Source organism: Megascapheus bottae, chromosome 2 (assembly GCF_031878675.1).
Source record: "Megascapheus bottae isolate mThoBot1 chromosome 2, mThoBot2.hap1, whole genome shotgun sequence".
Lineage (NCBI taxonomy): Eukaryota > Metazoa > Chordata > Mammalia > Rodentia > Geomyidae > Megascapheus > Megascapheus bottae.
This window is the reverse complement of record NC_143510.1, coordinates 90934843-90958831: the sequence shown is the minus strand read 5'-3', so window position 1 is coordinate 90958831 and position 23989 is coordinate 90934843. Positions and strand designations below refer to the sequence as shown.

General features: G+C 38.6%; 1 protein-coding gene across 7 annotated transcripts in view; it reads left to right on the top strand.

The window, feature by feature from the left end:
* The window catches only part of Enthd1 (ENTH domain containing 1), a 105603-nt gene that overhangs the window by 295 nt on the left and 81319 nt on the right, over positions 1 to 23989 (top strand). For 4 of the 7 annotated variants that reach the window (XM_090328762.1, XM_090328763.1, XM_090328764.1 and 1 more), the window contains exons 2-3: positions 4845 to 5333; positions 18981 to 19223. In XM_090328762.1, the coding sequence (XP_090184888.1) occupies positions 4985 to 5333; positions 18981 to 19223 (592 nt within the window). In that variant the 5' untranslated portion in view covers positions 4845 to 4984. Of the gene's footprint in view, positions 1 to 14; positions 253 to 4844; positions 5334 to 18980; positions 19224 to 23989 lie in introns of those variants that run through there. The other 3 variants (XM_090328766.1, XM_090328765.1, XM_090328761.1) reach the window with 2 other exon arrangements.

Here is a 23989-nt window from a genome sequence, read left to right as displayed (position 1 = left end):
GCCCCTTAGGATTCGTTGGAAGGCCGCACCTGCGTGGCGCCACCTCTCCCCTCCTCCTCTCAGAAGCTTCCTCATGGCCCCTGGTAGTCCTCGCTTGCCTGGCACCACTCCTTCTCTCTTTCCAGGAGCTTCATCGTGACCATGGCTCTTGCTCAGTTGTCATGGGTGGAGTTCTCAGGGTGGTCCAGCCCACTTGGTAAACAGTGGCCGTTCTGAAGGTTGGAGGGAGAGAGAGAAGATTGTGTACAAAAAGTTCGTTCTTTTTTTGCCTCTGCCTTCCATTTTCAAAATTCTCTCTAAAACTCAGAGAACTTGTGAAGCCTTATCTAGTAAAAGGCAGGGCAGGATTTTTTCTTTCTCTTTTCTCTCTCCTCTTTCTCTCTCTTTCACAGTAATTAAGGAGAGGAAACCAGGTGCTTGTACCTCATAATATAATGGAGGCCAAGATTTGAGGACTGCATTTCCAAACCGGCCCAGTTAGGAAGGTGCATGAAACTCTTTATGTCCAATTAATCACCAAAAAGCTAAACGTGGTGGAACAGCAGCTTTGAGTATAAAAGTTAAGGAACAGCAGCAGGCCCCGAGTTCAAGCCCCAGGAGTAACATAATTAAATACAATAGCACAGCATGTGAAAGACCAGATGTGGAGCATTTTCTCCATGAGATTGAGGACTGTGTCTTGTGCACCGTGTTAGTTGAACACGGATGAGACTCAAAAAAATTTGACTCTTGCAGTATTTTTATGAAAGCAGTCACACCCCCTAATGCCTTAGTATTGTCTATAATTGTTCTCCCTTAACAATCTCAGCCAGAGCTTATTTCTATCTCAGACTCAAATCCATGGCAGAACCTATACAAACAAGAGTTGATTGCTCCACATAGCAGTACTCAAGGGCATCTTCCTTGAGATGCCTGTGAGCATGAAGGCTCCTTAGATGCCATATCACTATTAAGTCTTTGGATGCTAGCTACCAAATCCCTTATTCTCAATCCTAGAATCTGAAAAACTTTGAAAACCAGTATTTCTAATGCAGCAATAAAAACGGAACTGGTGAGGTCATTTATAGTCTTTATTTCAACTACCTAACATGTTTTTGTTACAGATACGTTAAGTTGCATTCCTATCCACTCATCAGCAACTCTACTTCTACTTATAGGTGGATTAATATATGGACTAGCACTGTAGTACCTTTCAGAAATAAAAAGAACAAGAGTTCCACAACTCACCTAGTTTCAAGGGAGTTGTATAAGAGATTGTGGGCCAAGACTTTGTCACCCGATAAATGCTTTTTCCTTAGAATTCAAGTTAGCATTGTGAAAGTGACCTGAAAAGGAAAGAAAACTAGGAGACCTCTTCTACCTCCTAATTGTTTGCTTTAGAATTATTCAAGGAGCAAGTTCCTTAACCAAACAGGAAGTTTTTTTGAATGTAAACACCCTGTTTCACATTTCTCCACAAAGCTGTATAAATAGTAGGTTCTCAAGAAATATCTGTTGATGGATTTGAAAATGTTTGCTCAAATTCTAGAAATTTACTTAACAATTACAAGAACTAGATTTTATTTTTAATATCATGTTTATTATTAAAGCTGTGTGATCATTGCAAGTCTATTCCCAAATAGAATAATTCAGTGATTTAGTCATACACATCACAATTTTTTGAGTGCCTCCCACTAAACATGGAATTACAGTGTTAAGTAAGTCAAGGTTCCTGTCCTCAAAGAGCTTCTAGCCTAGTGGTAAAGAAAGGCAAAGAATAGATAACAAATAGGAAGTTAAGAGATCATTCCAACTGTCGTGAGAGAACTGAACCTAGTGCTGATGGAGTGTGATGAAGTGACCTGAGTAGTGAGGCAGTGAAGATGTCTCAGAAGAGATGACAGATTTGTGACCTGAAATAACTTCTTCCCTCTGTTTGTCATATTATAATAATGTGGGTAGACAGACAATTGAAATTCAAGTGTGGAAATTCACCTCCTTGCCACTAATTTGTCTCAGATGTTTTACCACTATATAGTCATGTTATGCTTAATGACAGGGACATACTCTGAGAATTACATCATTAGATGATTTTGTCATAGTACATATAGTAGCATCGTTATTCAGATACAGTATACTTACATAAATTAAGGTGGCTATGATGTTACCAGGTTATATAATCCTTTGGGACCACTGTCATACGCTATTTATCATTGACTGAAGTGTCATTATGCAGTACATGACCGTAATTACTTTCTCAAAGTTATTTGCTAGTATGAATAAACTGAGAATTTGTCTTCAGGTGTCTAAAACATAGTATCTGACATACTTTACAAATAACATCAATTAGATGAGTCCCTTGTTAGTCTGAAAGACTATATTTCAGAATGATGACGGTTTATATATTCTATACTCATGTTATAAAGTTCATGTTACTATACATGAACTTCAGTGATACTAATTTATCTATCCAGGCTTTTCTGTATGTAATAGTTGAGCATATTTAATTTTGATATGATGTCAAGCACATCCATTTTAAACTACTTTGGATTAAAAGACTTTAATTTTTTTGTCAGTTATGGGGCTTGAGCTTGGGACCTAGGATCTCTGAGATTTTGGCTCACGGCTAACAGTCTGCCACTTTGAGCCATAGTACCACTTCCTATTTTACTAGTTTTCTGGGGGAAGAAAATATATTTAAGAAAAGACTTAAAAAAATCTAAGAATGCAGGTTAGAGAACATGGGTAAGCCTAAAACTTAAGATTGGTCCTCCAAAATATAGATATCTGTAAAAAAAAAAAAAACAACAACAATTTTTTTGCCAGTCCTTGGGCTTGAACTCAGGGCCTGGCACTATCCTTGGGCTTTCAAGACTACAGCTCTACCATTTGAGCCACAGCACCACTTCCAGCTTTTTTCTATGTATAAGGTACCGAGGAATCTAACCTGGGTCTTTGTGCATAGGCAAGCACTCTACCAGTAGGCCAAACTCCCAGTTGTTAAAAAAAATATTTTAACAACTTTTGTTCACTTTCAGCAAGTTATAATTCTAACAATTTTTTTTAAAAAAAGAAAATAGACTTGTGAAGGAACATCAATATTTGTTGCTCTAAGTCAATGTCATGGTGCATCTCTACATTGAGTGATTTTAGTAGAGGAGAAAAATGGACAGTAGAAATGGAAAATTTTAATAGCTTATTGAAACACTATAAACCAGGATTTTACTGCAAGAGAAAGTCAGAATCAAATGTCAATATTGGAAGTGCAAACAAGAAAATCAGGTAGTTGTAGAAACATACATACTTCTGCTTTCTATGGCTGATACTGTCTCTGAGAAATTGTGTGTGTGTGTGCACGCATGCACAGTCCTATGGCTTGAACTGGGGTCCTAGTCACTGCTCCTAAGCTTTTGTGCTCAAGGATAGCCCCACTTGAGCCCCAGCATCACTTCTAGCCTTTTGGTGCTTAATTGAAGATAAGAGTCTTGAGATTTTCCAGTGTGAGCCACTGGTGCCCAGCTTTGAAAAAATCTTAGATGAATACCTTATTCTGTATTGTTCATTTGAAGGTACATTGTATTTTAACCTAAAGGTTAATTATTGCTATTTTAAAAAGAAGTAAGAGTTTATTTAGGATGTTTCTGAAAATTCATGTCTTTTACTGCACAGATTATTCAGCCCTGAACAAGAGGATAGGAAGGGAAACAACTGAAAATAACAAACATTTATTATGAATAATATTTTTTCTTTTGTATATGTGCAGTTTCTCTAGTAAAAATCTAATTATAGTTCATCTTGGCTTCATTGGGTCTGGATGCTCATCAGGGCTTGAAATCAATTTGGCACGCTGCCTTGGTAGCCATCAGTGTTGAATCACTAGAGAAATTGCAAACTGGCTGACTCACCTTAATGTAAAATAATGAAAAAGAGGAAAGGGAATGGTTTCATATAAATTAAGAATTGGTAACTTACAACCATCATTTAAAATTTTGAGGCTGCATGCTTCTTATAAGTTTTAATGTATTTTTCTATCAAATAGGCTTCTTATAAGTACTTATTTTGAGATGTCAGGCACATACTAATCATTCCATATTTCAGAAAAATCTTTACACTGTTTGAATCTTTTGAATCACTGTTTAATCCTAAACCCACATTTATTTTATGAAATGTAAGTAAAGAAAGTAATTATACCTTTCCCCTAGTTTACTGAGGTTTTAGGTTACCATGAGTTAGCTGTGGAGCCTAATGAGATTGAAGTATTTAAGTAGTTGACCCTCTAGAAACTATCTTATTTAGATCTGTTTGTAATCACTTGTTGTTTAAAAGGAATATATTAAAGTCAAGTTATCTTTTTAAATATTGACATTTCTACTATCCATTTAATGTGTTATCATCATGTATTTCTCTCTTTCTTTGTCTTTTTTGCCTGTCCTACGACTTGAACTCAGGCCTGGGCACTGTCTTTGGACACTTTTTGCTCAAGGCTAGCACTCTGCCACTTGAGCCACAGCACTAATCCAGCTTTTCCTGTGTATGTGGTACCAAGGAATTAAACCCAGGGCTTCCTGCATACTAGGGGAGCACTCTAACACTAAGCTACCCTCCTGGCCCCACCATCCTGTATTTCTGGTCCAAGAGGTTGTATGATATTTTCTGCAGGAGCTTAGAGGACTAGCAAGACTTATTTATCTAGATCATATAAGCCACTCTCTTACAAGAGCTTTTCCTGTACCAATCCTTATTTATATGATACTCTCTATTTTGGCTGATGTAAGTGAAAGTAAATCTAGAGTTTTCAGACTGACTTGGTCTTCTATAGACATTAAAGCATTTAACTCACTTTTTTTCTTTTACTTTCCTTGCAGGAAATAACTAATTTATCAACATGGAGATTAATCATTTGTATCTGAGAGCAGCAGTATTGGGGACCAATTGCCTGTCAAAAGTTCTATAAATCAAATTCCTTGTTCTTATCCCGAAACTCACCTTCAAATCCGGCCTACCTATGGCATTCAGGAGGCAAGTGAAAAACTTCGTGAAAAATTACTCAGATGCTGAAATAAAAGTCAGGGAAGCGACTTCTAATGACCCATGGGGGCCCTCTAGTTCTCTGATGTTAGCTATCAGTGACTTGACTTTCAACACAATTTCACTCTCAGAGATTATGAATATGCTGTGGCAGAGACTCAGTGACCATGGAAAGAACTGGCGCCATGTGTATAAATCTCTTACCCTAATGGATTATCTCATCAAGAATGGATCAAAGAAAGTTATTCAGCATTGCAGAGAGGGCTTCTGTAATCTTCAAATGTTAAAAGATTTTCAACACATAGATGAAGCTGGAAAAGACCAAGGTAACAGTTAAAGAAATTGTACAGTGTGTCATTGAGGACCAGGAGGTTAGGGTGGTTCAGCTAAAACGGGGATCTGGGGAAAAGATTGCTCCTAAATGAAACAGATCCCTTTCCTCTGGCATAGTTAAGATTCTAGCTTAATCCTCTGTGTTTACTCTTAAGTCATATTGTAGAAAAATATGATTGTCTTTTTTGTTTGTTTTTGTAGTACAGAGGATTGAACCCAGAGACTTGTATTCCTTTTTTTAAAAAAATGATTTATTTGGTTGTTTTCTTATGGGGGATTGTACATTAACCCACTTCTTCAGTCCTTTTATATCAGATACAGTCTTCTGCTTTTTTTTTATTGTCAGGGTAATGTATAGAGAGAGGGGTTACAGTTACATTTGCCAGGTGGTAAGTATATTACTTCTTATACATTGATACCCCTTCTCATGTTTTTGTCCCCATTTATCTCCCCCCACCCCTTCCCAGTCATCTTGTTTTTCCCCTTCCCTTTCCTATTTCAAATAAACAAATAAACGTATATGCAATATACCAGGTAACAAAGTCAAGTACAGTAACAGTATGAGATTAACCAAAGGGCAAAAAAAAGAGAAGAGAAATAACATAGTACATTAAGAACATCTTGTGCTTTTTTTAAAGGCAATTTTGTCATTTAGTTATACAAAAGGATTTCATAGTGCTATTTGTACAATGCTATAATTTACTTTGATCAAATTTACTGCTTCTAGTCATCTTCCTTATTTTTCTTCCTTGGTCTTTCATGTATGCCCAGACCAACCTCAGATCCTTCTATTTCTGTTTCCTGAGAAGCTGGGACCAAATTAATCACTATTCCTTGCGCTGTGTGTGTGTGTGTGTGTGTGTGTGTGTGTGTGTGTGTGTGTGTGTGTGTGTATGCTTAGGCCAGTTCTGGGGCTTGAACTCAGGGCCTGAACAATGTCCTTGAGCTTTGTTGCTCAGGGCTACCACTTGAGCCACAGCTCTTTTGGCCTTTTGATAATTAATTGAAGATAAGTCTCACAGACTTTTCCTGTCAGGCTGGCTTTGCACCACTGTTCTCAGATCTCAGCCTCTGGGGATTAGCTAGGATTACAAGTGTGAGCCACCAGCTCTTGGCTTTATTGCTTGTTTATTGTTTTTTTTTTTGAGATGGTTTTACTAATGTTTTACCTGGGTAGGCCTCAAACCATAATCCTTTTATCTCCACTTTCCAAACATTTGGTCTGCCAGGAATGTGCCACCATGCCCAGCCCTTTATTTTTGATTTAAGGTTTTGTTAGTTTGGGCTGGACTAACTCAATTCTTCTGCCTCCTAAAGATCTGTGATTACTGGCATGTACCATTATATTTGGCTAATATATTTGTTTTCAAAAGGATGTTTGAGTATTGGTGGTTCACATTTGTAATTGCAGCAACTCAGAAGTTGAAATCTGAGGATCTTGGTTTGAAGCCAGACTGAGTTGGAAAGCCAATGAGACGTCTTTTATCAACCATCAAAAAATATACTAGAGGCATGGTTCAAATGGTAGAGTGCCCAACTGTGAGCAAAAAAGTTAAATGAGAGCACAAACAAGGTCCTCAGTTGAAGCTCTGGTATCAGCATGCACACACGTGTGCATGCACACACACACAGTGCTTAACACACTTAGGTTCCTGCAAAATGACCCATTCAAGAAAATGAATAAAGTAAATAAAGAAGCATGACACATTGGCATAATGTCTCTATAGTTCATAATTAGAGTTGGAATTTTAGTCATAAATAATGATCCCAAAGACTCTAGAACTATCAAACACTAGCTATCTAGGAATGGTTACATGAGTATAGAAATTTAGGTCATAAAATCATTCTGTCAAGGGTAGAAGAGCTGGTGGAAAGAAAAGATATAGAATACGGAGATGATTCAGTGCTTGAGAGTCTGCTGTTGTGAAAGAATCAGCACTTTAATACAAGAGTTTAATTTGTGTTTAAAGTCAATAGTTAAATGAATCACTAGAAGAGGTTAAAATTTAGTACAATCTCTGTGATAGCATTTAAAAAATAGATCTTTTCGGGTCAGGAGTTTGGCCTAGTGGTAGAGTGCTTGCCTAGCATGCACGAAGACCTGGGTTCGATTCATCGGTACCACATACATAGAAAAAAGCTGGAAGTGATGCTGAGGGTCAAGTGGTAGAGCTCTAGCCTTGAGAAAGACCGAGGACAGCGCTCAGGCCCTGAGCCCAAGCCCAAGACAGGCAAAAAAAAAAAATCTTTTATAAGGGAGGTTTAGGTTTACAGAAAAATTATGCAGAAGGTGCAGAATTTCTACAAACTCCTCCCAACCCACACATGGTTTCTCCTGTTATTGGTAATGGACCGTGTGGTCCATTTGTTGATCTCTCCCCCGCATCCCTGGAGACTCCTGGTTTTACAGTTTTGCCTTTTCCAGGTATCATAAAGTTGGCTCATAAGGCATATTTAGTTCTTTCACTTGGCAACATTCTCTTAAGATCCCTTCATGTCATTTCATAACTTAAGAGCTCATTGTTTTCTTTCCTTTTTCATAAAAACAGCTTTACTGAAATATAATTCCCATGCATACAAATCATCCATTTAAGACGCATGATTATATGTGTTTTGGTATATTAAGTATGGTATTAAAATGTGTATATATTGGGCTAGGAGAATGTGTCTTAGTGGTAGAGTGCTTGCCTAACATGCATGAAAACCTGGGTTCAGTTCCTCAGTATCACATAAACAGAAAAAGCCGGAAGTGGCGCAAGTGGTAGAATGCTAGCCTTGAGCAAAAAAAAAAAAAAAAAGCTCAGGGACAGTGCCTACTCCTGGAGTTCAAGCCTAGGACTGGCAAAACAAAAAAAACAAGTGCATATCTGTGTGTGTGTGTGTGTGTGTGTGTGTGTGCGTGTGCGTGTGCGTGTGCATGTGTGCGCACTTGTGTGCGTGTGTGACATTTGTCTTTTTTAGTATACAACACAGTGGCATTAATTACATTCATAATGTTGTGCCACATCATGACTATTCTAAATCTTTTTTAAAACCAGGCTAAACAGAAACACTGTGACCATTAAGTAATGTCTTCCCATTCCCAATTCACCAAACCCCTAACCTGCTTTTTGTTTCTGTAAATTTATCCATTCCAGGTACTTTATATTGATGGATCATATAGTCTTTGTTCTTTTGTATGTGAATTATTTCACTCGCTATTATAATGTCCTCCATGTTGTAGCTAGCATCAGAACTTAAAAAAGGGGCCTGGAGTTTGGCCTAGTGGTAGAGTGCTCGCCTAGCATGCACAAAGACCCGGGTTCAGTTCCTCAGTACCATGTACATGGAAAAAAGCCAGAAGTGGTGCTGAGGCTCAGGTGGTAGAGCTCTAGCCTTGAGAAAGTCCAAGGACAGTGCTCAGGCCCTGAGCTCAAGCCCAGGACTGGCAAAAAAAATGATTTATGGTCAAATAAAATAATAGCATAAATCGTATTTGTTAACTGTACATACTATATTTTAACTATTTTAGGTCAGGTTTGAGGCTTAATGATAAAACTGGAAAATGTTTCATGAGTTTTGATTATACTCTACTGCTTCATCTGGACATTATAAAGGCATTAGCTTTTATGAAGATTAAATTAAATTTTTAAAAGTAAAGTACTAATTAAAATTTGCATGTTTGAAGAAGAGTGGGTTTTTAAAAAGGCATATTTTCCTTGCAATCTACAGAATATTTATTTCTGATGATTTTTTTTTGCCAGTCCTGGGGCTTGAACTCAGGGCCTGGGCACTGTCCTTGGGCTTTCTCAAGGCTAGCACTCAACCACTTGAGCCACAGCACCACTTCTGGCTTTTTCTTGTATGTGGTACTGAGGAATCGAATCCAGGGCTTCATGCTTGCTAGGCAAGCACTCTACCACTGGGCCAAACTCCCAGCCCCAGAATGCTGATGATTTTATAGAGAGACCAACCCCTGATGTAAATAACTTCTGAGCTACTTTGGGAGGTAAAATAGGAAAATGTGTAACTATACAGCATATAAATATACAAACTTGTTTATGCATTTATTATGCCTTTATATATGCAAGCATAATACATATAGATATGTTTAAATTCATTATCATAAAGGACTTTCAGATTCCCTAACAATTCAGCTTAGGACCAAAAACATAAGTACACAACTGTATACTTCATGAGTACTCTTGATGACTGTTAGAACCAAGAGAGCAAACTAGAATTGATAAATCAACAAGGGTATATTGCATTGTTGATTGTAAAAGGTCTAGTTGCAGCATTGGTATAATTCATTAAATTAGTACATATTAATGAATATAATTTCACTGATTGACATAAGTTATATTTAAATGTACCTGTATTGAGGATAGATGTATGTCCTAAGAAAGTGTTACTGATGGGGTATATAGTCAAAATAGTTTGGAAACCACTTGCAAGCTTCCCTCTTACCTTTCTACTCTTATTTCATCATTCTACAATGTAATACGTTATATCCAGAAACCATCCTAATGAATGTATTGTTTGCTTACACAGCTATGTGCTTATACTTTAATATTTCTTTTCCTTGGAATGTTCTTTCTTTGGTATTTGTTGAAATCCTACTTAGTCTTCAGATGCTATCAGAGATCTTTCCTCTGCATTTCCAACTCTTTCTCTCACTGGACAGAACTAATTGCAATATTTTATTTTTAGGATCAGTGTGGCACTTTTTATAGTAATATTTATTACATAAATTAGATATATCTCTTTGACTAGATTCTGAGGAAAGATGTACTATGTTAATCTTTTATCCAGCAGACCTTGGCACATAGTAGATAATAAATAACTTTTGCCTGGTGCCCATGGCTCAAGCCTGTAATTTTAAATTGCTCAGGAGGCTGAGATCTCAGATCTGTATCTCAAGCGGTAGAGTACTAGCCTTGAACACAAAGAGGCTTTGGGACAGCACCCAGGTCCTGAGTTCAAGCCCCTAGAACCAGAAAAAAAAAGATAACTTTTGGGCCAGGAGTTTGGCCTCGTGGTTAAAGTGCTTGCCTAGCATGCATGAAGACCCGGGTTCGATTCCTCGGTACCACATACATAGAAAAAAGCCGGAAGTGCTGAGGCTCAAGTGGTATCTAGTCTTGAGAAAGTCCAAGGACAGTGCTCAGGCCCTGAGCTCAAGCCCAGGACTGGCAAAAAAAAAGAAAAAAAGATAACTTTTCATCAAACAAAAGTTATAGAAGAGAGACCTAAAGAAAGGAATATGGTCACTGAATAGTTACTGGGTAAAAATGACTTGAGAGCCAGGTGCTGGTGGCTCATACCTATAATCCTTGCTATTCAAGATGCTGATATTTAAAGATCTCAGTTCAAAGCCAACCTGGGCAGAAAAGTCCCAGGAAACTCATCTCAGCACTGTGGCGCAAGTGGTAGAACGCTAGCCTTGAGCATAAAAGAGGCACAGGGACAACTCCTAGGCCGAGTTCAAGCCCCACTACAATAATCAAAAAAGACTTTTGTGAGAAGCCAGGTGTCAGTGGCTCATGCCTCATGCTTGTCATCCTAGCTATTCAAAAAGCAGGCATCTGAGGATTGTGGTTCAAATCCATTCTGGGCAGAAAAGTTTTTGAGACTCTTATCTCCAACTAATGATTAAAAAAAAAACAAAAACAAGCAAACAAAAAACAACCTGGAAGTGGAGCCTTGGGTCACATAATAGAGCACTAGCTTTTCTTTTTGGTCAGTTGTGGGACTTGAGAGAGCACTAGCTTTGAGCATAAAAGCTCAGGGACAGAACTCAGGACCTGCCCCTTCTTCCCCAAAAAAGATTATTTTTAAGACCCAAAAAGAAAAAAGGTAGAATGTGAAGTCTACTAAGAAATTAATGGAAGAGAAATTGTAGTGATCCAAGTTATCAGAGTCTGGAACCTACTCTAGATTCAGGATGTCCTAAGAGATCTTTTCCAGATTTTTCAGTGGTCCTCACAATCTTTGTTCCCTTTGCCTGAGTGTCACTCTCTGGAAATTTGCATGGCTTCCTTCATCTTTTAGCTCCCCCAATCAGAAAATCCTGTTAGACCTTATATGTTGACAGTATTTATCAAAAGAAGTAACCCCAACTTCTTCTGCACTGACATATCCTAGCCATGTTCTTTGTTTCACTTTTCTTCATCATTTGACTCCATTACAGCATGTACTGTCTTGTTTATTGTCGATCTCTTTTTTTTGTATAATGTTTAAATCTCATAAAGCAGGGACATTTTGTCTGCTTTGTCCATGTTGTATCTCCAGAATCACCAGCAGTATGTATTATATGTTCTGTATCTTTGGTGTGTTATAGAAGAAGCTACATCTTCAGTGTTTGATTTTGTAAGACAAGTGTAAGATTTTGTTTGGATCAGGCTGGTTTTAAACTCTCAATCCTCCTGTCCTAACCTCCCACCTCCTAGAATTACAAATGCCAACAGTACTGGTTAGATACGATTTTTATGCAAGGACTCATATTTTCTATAAAATTCTCAGTGTTTGACTCAAGTATTTTTTCTATTACTTTAACTTCTTTTGAAATTTCTAGGTGACTACTGGGCCTTGTAATCTGCCCTCTGGCTTTCAATTATTTTTAATCTTGCTGCCTCTCTCTGCTGTATTTTGGGAGAATTCCTTATAGTCTTCTATAACCACAAATTCTCTCTTCAGTTATTTCAGTCTGAGTCTTGTATGTTGTAGCTATTTTGGTTGTTTTTCTTTTAATTCTTTTTTAAAATGTATTTTTATTAGCTGGGCATGGTGGCTCATGCCTGTAATCCTAGCTACTCAGGAGGCTGAGTTCTGAGGATCACGGTTCAAAGCCAGCCCTGGCACTGAAGTCTGTGAGACTCTTATCTCCAATTAACCACTTCCAGAAAACTGGAAGTGGCCCTGTGGCTCAGAGATGGAGTTGTATCCTTGAGCTAAAGAGTTCAGGGACAGTGCCCAGGTCCAGAGTTCAAGCTCCGTGACTGACAAAAAATACATTTTTATTATCTTTAAGTAATTGTACAGAAGCATTGCCATTCAACAGAGAAGTTTATGAGTAATATTCATCTTGATCAGTGTCACCCCTTCATCATTTTCTCCTACTCCCTTCCCTCAGTTTTCTTAATTTTGTAATATGCACATTGTTTTAAATTCTTAATGACTGTAGTTTTATATCTAAAATTTGTAATTGGTTAAATCATATACTTCTAGATTTTTTGTTTATTTTTGGTAGTACTGGGTTTTTAAATTTTATTATCAGAGTGATGTATAGAGGGGTTATAGCTATATCGTAAGGTAGTGAGTACATTACTTCTTGAACATTGTTACCCCAGTACTGGGTTTTGCTTGCTCTGCTTGCGTGCTTAGTTGATGCTCTGTAACTACTGCCATGCCTCCAGTGCAGCTTTTTGCTGCCATTTTGGAGATGAAGTCTCATGTGGGCTGGCATTGAACTGCAGTCATCAGTCTCAGCTTCCTGAGTAGCTAGGATTACAAGTGTGAACCAGTTGTATCTTGCTCCTTAATTTGTCATTTAATCATTAATTTAATCATTTCATAATTTCATAATCCTTTATTATAGATGAGTCCTGTATTTGTCAATCATTTATTTAAAAACTTTTTTTTTTTTTGCCAGTCCTGGGCTTGAGCTCAGGGCCTGAGCACTGTTCTTGGGCTTTTCTCAAGGCTAGCACTCTGCCACTTGAGCCACAGCACCACTTCCAGCCTTTTTCTATGTATGTGGTACCGAGGAATCGAACCTGGGTCTTCGTGCATGCTGGGCAGGCACTCTATCACTAGGCCAACCTCCCGGCCCTTAAAAACTTTTGTTAGAGGATCTAAACTATTTTATAAATATTGATTCTATAAAGTTCCTGTATTTAATTTGAAGTGAACATTAAATTTTAATTGTTGATTGGTTATATTTATAAGTCATTTTTTAAAAGTGTATTTTCAGGCCGCAAGTTTGGCCTAGTGGAGTGCTTACCTAGCATGCACAAAGACCTGCATTTGATTCCTTGGTGCCACATACACAGAAAAAAGCTGGTAGTGGTGCTGTGGCTCAAATAGTAGAGCTCTAGCCTTGAGAAAGCCAAAGGACAGTGCTTGGGCCCAGAGTTCAAGCCCCAGGAACAGCAAAAAAAAAAAGTGTATTTTCCACATAATTTCGGGTTTGTTTTGCATAAGAAATTCTTCTTGGAAGCTACCCATGTTCACTTTTTCTCTTGGTTTCTTTTGTTCCCTCTATCTTCAAGTGTCTAGAACCAATCTTACAAAGATGGCTTGGAGCTCAGGCCTTGAAGGGTGTCATAGATCCAGGGACTGGGCAAATGGCTTGGTGTGTGTAGTCCCCTGCCTTAAGGCTATATGAAGGTCCTTCTGCCTCTAGACCCACACCTCAAAATATGTTATAACCTGTGTAGTAGTTAGCTACCCTTTTTCCTCCCTATTGTTTTCTTCTAAGCCTTCTCTCATAAACACAAACCCCTAACAGTGAGGCCGGCTGTGGATCCCTCACACCTAAAGGGTTGAACTCACAGCCAGATCAAGAGCCCAGCACTCCTGTGTCTTTATCCTTAGATAAGCTTTCTTATTTATTTTATACTTCTTTTTTGTGGGTTTGAAAAAACCTTGTTTTAAAGACTGGTAGTATTTGTTTTGTGTGGATATTTGTCTAAAAGATTTTGTTTTATTCTTTGGCACAGTGGGTAGAATTTAGGACCTTGTTTGTGTTATGTAAACACTGCTACTGAGCCACACTCCTAAACTCTGACTGAAGGGCTTTTTGGGGGGGGGGGGCAGGAACAGTCCTGGCTTGAGCTGAGGGCCTGAGCACTCTCCTTGGGTTTTCTCAAAGTCAGAATCCTACCACTTGAGCCACAGCACCACTTCCAGCTTTTTCTATGGATGTGGTACTGAGGAATTGAACTTTGGTCTTTGTGCATGCACTCTACTACTAGGCCAAACTCCTGACCCCTCACTGAAAGTTTTTAAACTTGGAAATAACTTGATCAGATATTTTTTTATACTTCTCTCTGGAGGAATGAAGGGTAGCTTGGAAGACAGAGTAAGGTAAGTAAGAAACTCAGGATGGCATAGGTGATAATATTAGATCCAGAGTCTGAACTAAAGAAAATGTAGAAGAGAGATTGGATTTAATTTTGTTTATTTTTATTTTTTGTTTATGTGGTACCAAGGAATTGAACCCAAGGCCTCATGCATATTAGACAAACACTCTACCACTAAGCCACATTCCCAGCCTGAGAGATTATATTTAGAAGATACTTAGTGGGGAGAATTGGTAGACTCAGGCAACTGAATTTCAACTTAGAATGGAGATAAATTCACTATCAAATGAATATAGAAAGAAGAGTAGATATTGGTAGGATTGTAAGTCCATAAAGAATATGCCAGAAGTATTAAGATTTTCTTTCTATTTTTTTAGTGGGGCAGGGGCGGGGGGGGGGGGGGGCGGCATGGGGCTTGAACTTCAGGCCTGGGCACTGTGTCTGAGCTATTTTGCTCAAGGCTAGTGTTCTACTACTTTGAGCCACAATTCCACTTCTGGTTTTCTGGTGGTTAGTTGGAAATAAGAGTGTTATAGGCTGGCTTGAAACTGTGATCTTTAGATCTCAATCTCCTGAATAGCTAGGATTATAGGCATGAGCCACTGGCGCCTAGTTTAAGATATTTTATAAATATTATTTGAAGGCTAATACATGCTTTTCTAGGATATCTTATAGGATATATCTTTCTGATGGGGCATCTCAGTGCCCAGGACTTTTGAATTTGCCTTTTTCCAAATATCTGTATGATATTATAAACTCACATAGACTCTTCCTCATCATTTGATAGATATTACCTCTGTATGCATGTTCATTTCACAAACTTTTTCTGTATGAGATTTGAACTCTGGGCCTTATGCTTTACTAGGAGTTCTAACGCTCAAATGTATCTCCAGCCTTTTTCTTTTTGGTTGTTTTTATGAAAGGTTTTTTTTTCTTTTTTTTTTTGCCTAACCTGGCCTGATGCAATCTTAGTATTTATGCGTCTCGCATAATTGTGATGACAGTTGAATATTGCTGTTCCCACCCCTTTCTGTTAAGATGACGTCTTGTGGACTTTTTGCCCAGGCTTGCCTTCATCTGTGACCCTCTTGATCTCAGCCCCTGAGTAGCTAAGGTTACAGTTATGAGCAACCATACCTGGCTCACAAACTTTTTTTTAAGTGTCTGATAAATATAGCTCTAGCCTCCATAGATGTTCTAGTCGAATGGGGAAAGGACAGTTATCAAATTGGCAATTGCAAACTGTGAAAGTACTATAAAGGACAAGTGTAAGGTTTGATGAGCATATCTGAAAGCAGGGCCCAACCACATCTGAGGCCCAGGTGTGTGGGTAGGACACAGTGGGAGGGGATTACTAACTGTCTGTGGAAGGCTTTTCTGAGCAAGAAAAAAAAAAAAAGGAGCTGTTCCATTGCCTGGTGCATTCTGTCCTTTTGTCTTCAAATGGCTGTTCAACATTCAGCTATATTGCTTCCTCAGTAAGACTGTGTGGCCACACCCCAAATTAATGTTTAGCAATCACACCTTTAGCTACTTTCTTTGGAGCATTTAGTTTCATTTGAAATGCTTTGCTTTGAAAGTGGCATTGTGGCTCAAGGGGTAAGAGGGTAGCCTTGAGTTGTCAAGAGCTTAGGGACAACACCCATGACCAGAGTTCAAGCCACATGACTGACCAAAACAGAAACAAAAACAAAAACAAGAAATGCTTTGCTTATGTCTAATTGCATATTCTGCCTATTAAAAGTACCACAAGTATGAGGCCTTGTCTCTTTTTCTTTATGTTGCTAGTACTTAGAATATTTCCTAAAACTTAGGTGTTCAAGAAACGATTTAATGACTGCAGAAATCATTGTCCTTGTTCATTGTTTTGTTTTGTTTCGTTTTTGTGGTCAAGGGTCTTGAACTCTGGGCCTGGGTGCTGTTCCTGAGCTCTTCAGCTCAAGGCTACTGCCCTACCCCTGGAGCCACAGTGCTACTTCCTGTTTTCTAGTGGTTAATTAGAGAAAGAGTCTCATAGTCTTTAGTGCCTGGGCTGCCTTGCAACCTGGATCCTCAGACCTTAGCCTCCTGAGTAGCTAGAATGACAGGAGTGAGCCACTGTGCCCAGCATCATTGATCTTTTTATTTTAATTATTATTATTATTATTATTATTTTGCCATTCCTGGGGCTTGAACTCAGAGCCTGACCACTGTGCTTAGGCTTCCCCAAGGCTAGCGTTCTATCACTTGAGCCACAGCACTACTTCTGGCTTTTTTCTGTGTATGTGGTACCAAGGAATTGAACCCAGGTCTTTGTGCAGGCTAGGCAAGCACTCTACCACTAGACCAAACTTCTCGCCTATTCATTGATCTTTTACAAAGCTATTCTAGTTTTGGTACCTTCTAGATGTTTTTCTTGGGTTTAGAAGGACTTGATCTTTTTTCTCTCACATTGGTCCTGCCAATGTGAATTGGGAATTGTTTATTTTTCTTTTTTGGGGGGAGGAGAATTGATTATTTTTCTAATGTGAGTTGTATGCTGTATCATTCTACCCTTGGCCATAGTGACTGGCATAATGGTTGTCACGTGCTTGTCCAATCAGATTCATTCTCCCAGATTCTTTATATTGCAAGTAAGAAGAAAACTTCTTGGGTTGCTGGACATGAAGTGTGAATCTGAAGTTGTGATGTGTGAACCTGGAACTGTATGTATCTACGTTCACATCTAGATGGAAAAGCCACTGCATGGAGAGCAAATGAAGATGTTAGGGCTGGGGTCGTAGTTTATGTGGGAGAGCACCTGCCTAGCAAGCTTGACACCTTAAGTTCAAATCCTCACAATCACATGTAACCCCACATCCAAGGAAGGCATTTTACAGAAAGGAACAAAATGGGAAAAGGAAATATAAGAGTTCAAAAGTTTCCTGTTTTCATTATATTTTAGGCTCAGTTATAATACTGGGTTTCCATGACTTTTGCCTTACTGAATTCAAATTAAATTTCTGTCACTTATAACTAAAAAATGCCTAATTAAAATAACATATAGCTTTTTTTCGGGGGGGTCAGTCGTGGGGCTTTGAACTCTGGGCCTGGGCACTGTCCCTGAGCTCTTCAGCTGAAGGCTTACCCTTTGAGCCTCAGCCCCACTTTTGCTTTTCTGGTAGTTAATTGGAGATAAGAGTCTCACGGACTTTAGTTCCTGGGCTGGCTTTGAACTATGATCCTCAGATCTCAGCCTCCCGAGTAGCTAGGATTACAGGTGTGAGCCACTGTGCCTGGCTTTTATTTTCATTTTTACCTGTACCTCAACTTACCTTTTCATCTTGATGTGTTTTATATAGTATCTTTGGATATTGATGTATTGTGTGGTTTCATTGCTTACTTCAGAGAACCTGTTTTCTATCATCCCAATCCATGTTTTCCTCACTTAACACAAAGCAGTTGTGCCTCTTTGTTCTAATACTATGTCCTTCTTTTCTTTTCAAAAGCATATTAATTTGAAGTAAATAAATGTCATCTTACTATTATTGTTTATCTTACTCTCAAAGCAGTCTTGTTGGATCTTGGATTTTCTTCTTTTTGGCTTTGATGCTTTAGAATAGCTAGGTATGTAGTGAGCCTCTTGATGGCAGTAGAGCAGAGCTAGGGCAGTGGGTGGAAGTGGGTGGGATGCTCATTTCTGGATGGTTTTTCTTCCTATTTTTGTTACATTGTTGCTTTTCTCATAGTTCTGGGGGCTGAATAGTTCAGCTTCAAGTCCCCATCAGCTTTGGTTGTTGGTGAGGGCTGCTCTCTGCTTCCAAGATGGTGCTTTGATGCTGTATCCTTGAAGAGGAGGGCCACTGTGTCTCCTTGTGGGGTGGACAGAGGGCAAGAAAGAGACTGCTGGCTTGAAACCTCTTTTCTAAAGGCCTAGATGCTATTCACATCATGGCCTAATCATCTGTTAGACCTACCGGTGTTGGAGGGTACATATTCAAATCATAGTACTTTGTCCTACTATGTACTGTTTTTTTTTTTTTTTTTTTTTGCCAGTCCTGGGCTTGAGCTCAGGGCCTGAGCACTGTCCTTGGACTTTCTCAAGGCTAGAGCTCTACCACTTGAGCCTCAGCACCACTTCCGGCTTTTTTCTATATATGTGGTACCAAGGAATCGAACCCGGGTCTTCATGCATGCTAGGCAAGCACTTTAACCACTAGGCCAAACTCCCGGCCCCCTGTACTGGTTTATTTTCTCCCCTGCTTTACAGATTTGAATGCATTGTGCATATTATTTTAAATCCTTAGCTCATACATCTAAAGTCAGCACTATTTCTAATTCATTTCTCTTCTGTGCATGCCCATATGTATTTGGATTTATTTGTGCCATATGACTAGCTTTTAAAAGGAAAATCTAATGTATTTAATATGAAAAATGTAATGCCAACATATCATATGAATTTGCCATATATGTATGATTGATTTTCTTAGGTATATGAAATATATCACCTGTTTTTTGTTAGAACTTTTTCACTTTGTGCGGTTTCACTTTTCTTTATTTAGAATAAAAAATTATAGCCTTGTGTTTCTTTTTCTAAGCAAATTCAACTTTTTTATTCAGGACATTATATTCGACAGAAGTGTAAGCAAGTCATAACATTGCTGATGGATGACCAGCTGCTGTACAATGAGAGGGAGGTGGCATGTCGGACAAGACGGCGCACCTCCTATTCTGTGGCATTCCCTAAAAGATTACTTGGTACAGGTAACTCACCAACAGCATGTGCTTCCCTCCCTACACCAGAAACCGCAGCTTCAGAGAAAGAGCATGAGCTTCTTAAGGTGTCCAGGCTACACAATAAAAGTACGTACAGTAAACATATAATATCTGACTATAATAGATATCACTTAAGAACAGTTAAAATAAAAGGTGTTAGACTTTAGTGCTAAGTTACCAATACAATTTTAGCAATATTGTTAGGTTTCATATTAAGACAAAGGTTAGAAAGAATATCAGTAGAAAATTTTATGACCACCTTGGATTCAAGTAAGATGTTCTTTTCACTTAAAAATATTAAACTAGTTGGTCACCAGTGGCTCATATATATAACTCTAGTTACTCAGGAAGCTGTGATCTGGGGTGAAGACTGGAAGCCAGCACAGGCAGGCAAGTCCATGAGACTCTTATCTCCATTTAACCACAAAAAAACTGCAAGTCGAGCTGTGGCTCAAGTAGGACAGGGCTAGCCTTGAAGGGAAAAAAAGCTCAGGGACAGTTCCCAGATCTTGAGTTGAGATGCTAGGGCCAGCATGCAGGCACACATGTATGCACACACACGAATTAACTAGTGATTACTCCACTTGGCATCATGATTCAATGTTGTTTTACTCATTTCTTAAGACAAAGGGAATTTGTATACGGGCACTATTTGATCCTACAAAGCAAAAGTTGGAATTTCCTCAAATGTACCTCAAAATTCTAAAAAGTGCTCTAAATATTCTCCATAGGATTCTACTTTGTGATCCTTTACTTTGTGTAAAACTTTAAATCTGGACTACTGAACTTTTTAAGAAAGGTATTTATTCTTAATATTGTAATAGAAATTAGCAGTATATAGTAATAGAACTTTTCAGGGACTTGCTCCCTAATTATTTGTGAATGTATGGCTATGGACTAAAGGTTTATATAACCCCCAAATTCATATGTTGAATTCTAGTGATGATATTTTGAGGTAGAGGCCCTGTGAGAAGAGTAGGTCAGTGTGAAGACATAAGAAGTCAGCAGGGCTGGGAGTTTAGCCTAGTGGTAGAGTGCTTGCCTAGCATGCACGAAGACCTGGGTTCGATTCCTCGGTACCACATACATAGAAAAAAGCCAGAAATGGTGCTGAGGCTCAAGTGGTAGAACTCTAAACTTGAGAAGAAGAACCCAAGGACAGTGCTCAGGCCCTGAGTCCAAGCCCAGGACTGGCAAAAAAAAAAAAAAATTTAGGGGCCGGGAGTTTGGCCTAGTGGTTAAAGTGCTTGCCTAGCATGCATGAAGACCCGGGTTCGATTCCTCGGTACCACATACATAGAGAAAAGCTGGAAGTGGTGCTGAGGCTCAAGTGGTAGAGCTCTAGCCTTGAGAAAGTCCAAGGACAGTGCTCAGGCCCTGAGCTCAAGCCCAGGACTGGCAAAAAATAAAAATAAAAAAGAAGTCAGCAACCAGGGAGAGGGTCCTCCCCAAACCTGGTTATACAAACACCCTTACTTCAAACTTGTAGGACTATAAGAAATTCATTTTAGTTGCTTATAAAGCCCCCATTCACCCTTGTTATTAGTAGCCCAAGCAAACTAAGATAATTATAAAGCAAGACTATGAAAGAGCTATAGCTGTTCAATACAAATTGCTAATTCCAAATGTCAGTTAGGTGTGGAAAATTTTTAAATGTTAATAGTAATACTAGCAGAGGCCAATGCACCTAAAAATCATACTTCTCAGATTCAGTTGAGAGTTTGTAAATGGTCTCTCAATTTGTTCTTGTCAGTTGGGGAGATGGAAAGGTGACATACAATGGCCCTTGAAATGATAATAGTAAATACCTCCCAAATGCTTCTAAAAGTAGTATAACCTGGTTTGTTTAAAAAGAAAGGAAGGAAGGAAGGAAGGAAGGAAGGAAGGAAGGAAGGAAGGAAGGAAAAAGAGATTACCCCTTCCTTTGGAAATAACTCTCCAGAAGAAACATTGATCCTTTCTGAAATATCCTCATAGAAATCTATAAAGATGAGACTGACCTTAAAAGTAGAATAAAATAACTATGACTCACCAGTTTCTTTGCTTCTTTTACTCCTTATCTGCTACCTTTCTTGTTCTTTTTGCATTTCTTGTCTTACTCTCTATAGATATATAATTGTTGAATTAGGAATTTGGAGCCTGCTTTTTCAGTGAGTGAAGCAGGGTTTCTTTTGTCAAGAAGCTAACAGCTTAGCGTGCACAAGGCCTTAGATTCAATCTTCAGCATTGAAAACACAGAAGCAAAATAAATGTAAAATATGTCACCTAAGAACACATCTTTTAAGGGAAGGGAAAACAGGATTAGGAGGAAGGACAAGAATGGCATTATTTTAGGCCAGTTAGTAAAGGGAGGACTCCTCTCTTTACTGATGCAATGAGGGCCAAATCTGTGCACAGCAGGCAGAGGAAGAGATGAACAAATACTCTCACTCTGGAGCAGACACAACAGAAGTAATTATCAGCTTCAGGAATGCGTCCCCAGATCATTACAGAAGTAACTCATCTCTTTGCCAATGGGGTGGCTCATGCCAGTGATCCTGGCTACTCAGGAGGCTGAGATCTGAGGATTGAGGTTCAGAGCCAGCCTGGGCACTGAAGTCTGTGAGACTCTTATTTCCAAAGAACCACTAGAAAACCAGAAGTGCTGTGGCTCCAGAGGCAGGGCAGTAGCCTTGTGCTGTAGAGCTCAGAATCAGCCCCCAGACCCCGCAACCAGCCAAAAGAAAAAGAAAAAGCAACTCATCTCAGAATCATTTTTATGAGTCATGCAAGAAATTCTATTTTGTTGCTTTTTAGCCATACATTATGATTTTTTTTGTCAGTCCTGGGGCTTGAAGTCAGGGCCTGAGCACTGTCCTTGGGCTTTCTTAAGGCCTGAGTTCTACCATTTGAGTCACAGCACCATTTCCAGCATTTTCTATGTATGTGATACTGAGGAATTGAACCTGGGTCTTCGTGCTTGCTAGGCAAGCATTCTACCACTAGGCCAAACTCCCAGCCCAATTTTGTTAAATTATTAATCCAAAATTATATCCACCAAAATTTTGACACATTTAATGACTATGCTGAGCTCTAAAATGACTTTCTTTCTTTTTTTTTTTTTTAAATCATGAAGCTGGGAGTGGTATCCTATGCCTGTGACTGTAGCACTTAGGCGGCAAAGGCAGGAAAACTGTGAGACCAGCTACACAGTGAGAGACCTTATCTTGAAGAGTACTCACAACTATTGTTACAATTTATTTAATAATGCATACGTGTATTGAGTACTACTTACTGTCTTCCAGGTATTACTCTAGTCATTATAAACAACATGGTATATTTATGCTTTTTTTAAACTGACATCTTGAAGTACGCTGTGTGCTTTTGCATCTGTTTCAATAAAATGTTCCAAGAGAGTTTTCATTTTATTGAATTTATAGGAAGTGCTACTTAAAATAAGTAGTGAATGTTTGTATGGAAAAGCTGTTGTAAATGTGTTAAAATATGTTAGATTATTTTTGTATCATTTACCCACTATGTTTTAGCACATGCATACTAGAATTAGAGTTGTCTAGGTTTGTGTTCAAAAAAGAGTAATTGTATTAAGTAAATCTAGCAGTGCTTACCATTACTATGTGTGTGTGTGTGAATATGAAGCCGTATTTAAATGTTTAATTAGCATATATTAATTGTACAAAGGATTTCATATTTACATGCATGCATGTAATATAGTTTGATCAAATTCATCTTACCTCTATTACTCTTTTCTAACCCATCCTCTTCTTCCCTTCTCCTTTTTAACAGTTTCTATTGAGTTTTATTATGCTGTTGGTGTGTGTGTGAGTGTGTGAGTGTGCACGTGTATATGTGTCTATGGATATAGTATGTATGTCCACCATATTCATTCCTTTCACTTTCTCCTTTTCCACTCTCCTTTCCTCTTGGTTCCTCCTCACCCTCTTATAATCTCTTCCTCCCTGTTTTTCTTATTTAGATTCCATTTACAGGAGAAAACATGAAATATTTATCTTTAGAGCATGGCTTATCTCATTCAAAATGATGATTTCCAGTTCCATATGTTTTCTTACAAATGATGTAATTTCATTCTTTATTGCTAACGCTGTATTTTAAAGGACAAAACCCTGATAGTTTGAGAGGAAAACGGAATCGAAAACAAATTGTACAGAGGTATGCTTAATGGGGCAAGAGAAGTAACAAATGAAAACTTAGATCAGTTAGAATTAGAATGTAATAATAGAAGCCATAAAAATACTAGTTTATCTCTCTCTTCTAAAACAACACAGAACAGGTATTCTAGGAATGATATTTTCTCTTCTTGTCTTCTTGCAATACCAAACGACATTTAACATCCACTTTATGGTTTGTATTCACTCCGTGATTTATAACAGCTCCCATGCAGCCATCCCATCTGTATTCTAACCAAGAGGAATGAGTCAAGGCTGAAAATATGATTGTCTTTTCTTAAGACACTTGGTAAAAGTTACATATAACATTTGATTTATATATTGCTTAGTAATTAGTTACATGGACACTCTTGGCTGGCTGTGTGACCAGATGAAAGGTAAAGATTTCTATTAAGAAAGAAGGAGCCAGGCATGTTGCCTCACGCCTGTAATCCTAGCTACTCAGAAGGCTAATATCTGAGGATCCAGGTTCAAAGCCAGTCTGGGCAATAAAGAACCTGAGACTCTTACCCCAATTAATCACTAGAAAACCGGAAATGGGGCTGTGGCTGAGGGGAGGTGGCCTTGAGCTCAAGAGCTCAGGGATGATGTTCAGGCCCAGGGGTAGGGTGGTAGCCTTGATCTGAAGAGCTCCGGGGCAGCACCCAGGCCCCATGACACACCAAAAAA